Source organism: Contarinia nasturtii, unplaced genomic scaffold, assembly GCF_009176525.2.
Source record: "Contarinia nasturtii isolate CC-2019 unplaced genomic scaffold, AAFC_CNas_1.1 Cnas_scaffold_2344, whole genome shotgun sequence".
NCBI lineage: Eukaryota > Metazoa > Arthropoda > Insecta > Diptera > Cecidomyiidae > Contarinia > Contarinia nasturtii.
In genome coordinates this window covers 1-3,300 of record NW_022199666.1, presented here as the reverse complement: position 1 = coordinate 3,300, position 3,300 = coordinate 1, and the positions used below count along the sequence as shown (strand labels likewise).

At 35.6% G+C, this 3,300-nt stretch overlaps 1 protein-coding gene across 1 annotated transcript; it reads right to left on the bottom strand.

Moving 5' to 3' along the window:
• Positions 1–14: 14 nt before the first annotated feature.
• LOC116348194 lies at positions 15–3,220 on the bottom strand (the record flags this gene model as incomplete). The annotated part of the gene is made up of 6 exons (XM_031779108.1): positions 2,623–3,220; positions 2,440–2,553; positions 1,708–2,339; positions 1,417–1,570; positions 928–1,042; positions 15–831 (listed from the first exon to the last, which is right to left on the bottom strand). Coding segments are annotated over exons 1-6 (1,887 nt in total), but the record flags the coding sequence as incomplete, so codon positions are not given.
• Positions 3,221–3,300: the final 80 nt, after the last annotated feature.

The following is a 3,300-nucleotide window of genomic DNA, read 5'->3' as shown; positions in this document are numbered from 1 at the left end:
TTGGAATTTAAAAATATGTTAGCGTTGTGCCACAAATATTCTAAGGTAATTGAAAATCTCTGTACATTTGGATTGCGTACGAAAAATTCACGTAGCTCTTCAAATTCAACTAGCTCTTCAAATTTGTAAGAATCATCAGGCATCAATTCTAATCGTTCAAGCTTTGGATATTCTTGTAATAACCAGTTGAGTTTACCATTTATTCGGTAACCAACATCCGATTCTTGAATATAAATCTCTCTCAAATTCTTACAATGTTTCAATATCAAATCGTAAAAGTCACCATACATCGTGCAATGTCGGTGTTGAAGAATTTCCAGTTGAGGCAACAATTGTTTAAAATTTTCAACTGTTTCGTTTTTAATGCATAACTTCCACAGATAAATGTGGTTGGTTGCTTCAAATTCACTGATGTGCGATTTAATATATTTGAGTGGACCCATCGGTTGAGTGGACTCAAAACGATAATTAATTGAAATGCATGGAATGAACTTAATAAAACCAGATGTTTGAATAAGATTATCTATAACACCGTCTTTGTCCGAATAAACTGTGTGAATTCCATCTTTTTCGCAGAATATCTCAGCCGATGAATGATTTTGTTTGAAATATTCGCCGGCCACTTTGTTCATTCGCTTGCATGTTTGTCCGAATGAATGCAAATCTTTCACGCCCAAATATTCAAATATCTCGTCAAAGCAATCGATGTTCAATTTGAATATTTTCGGCGGAGATTCGTCGTTTGATGGACCTGCAATCGCATCTTCATTATGGCTCTGGTTAAGTGAGTGTGACAATTTTGGCTTCATTTGTGGATAACTCATGTCGAAACTGCATAAGAAGAAAAAAATGATAATTAGTATTATGTGAAACCAACACTTACGATAATTTACACGAAAGCATCGACACGTATTTCTTTTTACGTACGATTTATTTGACGATTCATCATCGAAATCAAAGTCCACTTCGTCCGATGATGGTTCACCAAAACTATCACTTTTATTGTCATCTTTGGTTGCATTCACTTCACGCAATGAATGAGCTGAAATTTGAAACAAAAATCATTAGCAGGGAAATGGCGAATTTATCATACGTGTAAAGTTGAAATCTATAAATTAAATTTATCTGGATTTTTTTTCAATAGAGTTGCCATTTTTCGTGCATATACATTTACGAAATTTACAGAAACATTGGCTATTGAAAGTCGATTCAAAATAGAAGATATAACGAAAACAAAATAGTTCGGTCGTTATTTGTTACGAATTTTTGTAAGACACCCATCTCTTAAACTAATTCAGTTTTGAAAACATGGCGTAAATGTATAAAGATTATAAAATCTGAAGAGCCTCTGAATGTCTTTACGTGTGATGTCCGTCTTCAGTGAGTTTACATGAAAACAATAAGATTTACACCTACCAATGGCTAATTCGATTTGCTCTTGTTCAGTCAGTGATGAGGGTTCAAGTCGTTTTCGCTTTGGATTCGGTGATGCTGTTGCATGATTTTTTGTTGAGTTTGTGGTTTTAATTTCGAAATATTTTTCATCGACAATGCTGACAATGCCATCAACCTGAAAGGAAGAAAAAAAAAATTAGAAATGTTGTTTATTTTTCAGTTCAATGCTCGAAAAGAGAGTTTCGACAACAAAAAAATTATCATCATCAAAATGTCCGAAATTCATCTTGTCCATTGGACTTTGACACTTACTGCATTTGGATGTGGTGTATTTTCTTTCAAATAAATTTTCAATGTGTCCATAAAATCGTTGAGTGTAAGTTTGAATCCAGTTTTGTAGCAAAGTTTTTCTTCCCCGGTACGTGGATCAATGATGCCAACATATGGAAATACTTGTATACCATAAAACACTTGAAATCGATGGCCGTCCGTATTATCAATGGCCACTTGCCAAAAGACAAAGTACCGTTGAATGACCTCTCGTAATTTGCCACTTGACCAAATATCACGGTTGAGTACTTGACAATTAAAATCACTCATATCTTGTACGTTAACGATAAGCCATTTATTTTGCTCTTTGGCATAGTCACGAGCCGCTTCAAATGAACCGCCAAATGTTATATCAACGGGTGGCCGAAATAGTTCGCTCAATCGGCTTGGTACGGCTGGTTTTGTGGACGGTTGTGCTTCGCTTGCATTCATTTGACGATTGAACAATTCACGTGTGCTATTTGAAAAGCCAAGAATATTCTCTATTTTCGGTTTGCGATACGGAAATTTGTCTGCATTTGGTAAAATGAGTTGTTCACGTTTCGGTGGAATGGGCGGTCGAACCTCGTCATCATCGTCAATTGGTAAATTTGCGTCGGTCGATGTGGATGCCGCTATGGATAGAAAACAAACAAAAAATAAATATGTAAAAAACGGGTGGCATGACAACAATCGCAGCTATCCCAATACGAAATCATTTTCGTTTCAAATTACCTGCAACATCAGCCTCTGGTGCACCGATCGCATTTGTTCGTTCTAAATGATAAATGATTGCCTGTTCCAAATTGTTTACGGTGAGTGCTTGGCGTGCGGTATCGAAATCAGCACCTTTTCGGGAGATGAACGAATAAGATTATTTCACAAAATCGCATTGGGTGATGCGGCCGCAGTGCTTACCCGATATTTTCATAAACAATGCAATTTGATTATTTTTTTCGGATCTTTCACTCATTTCTTTCAATTTGTGGTGTGTTTGTATATATGTATATATTTTTTATGGATGGACACTTCCGCAACCGTGGAATGCCAATTTCTAATCGCCTAAATCTTTTACACTTATAAACTAACACGTGCTTTACTTATTCAATAAAATCGTATGAAAAAAAAATCGTAAAATAAAAACAATTGTTGTTACTTTTTTTAATATTTTGAAATTGATGTGTTTGTATCAGCGCGTCTGTAAAATGTCAACTTTAAATATGCATATTATACGAATTGCTCGAAACTCGACACTGGTGATGGAGTGCACCGTAAACAAAACGTGTATAAACATAAATAAACGGGAGCCCAATACAAGAACGAGTAGAGGATAAAAAAAATAACCACCACTCACACAATACACATTCAATTCACCAAGTGCACTTCTTAATAGCGTCACTCTAAGATTTGGTTGCTTTTTGGACAACAACAACAGCAGTGCACTCTTTAATTTTGCATTCCCTTTGTATCTATTCTCAATGGCGTTCTCGTTATTTGTTGCGTTTGCCTCCAATTTTTCGAGCTGACACTCTGTCAAATGAGAAAGAGAGCGCGCAGCTATAACCAACACTCACATGTGTCAAACAAAAAATAAAT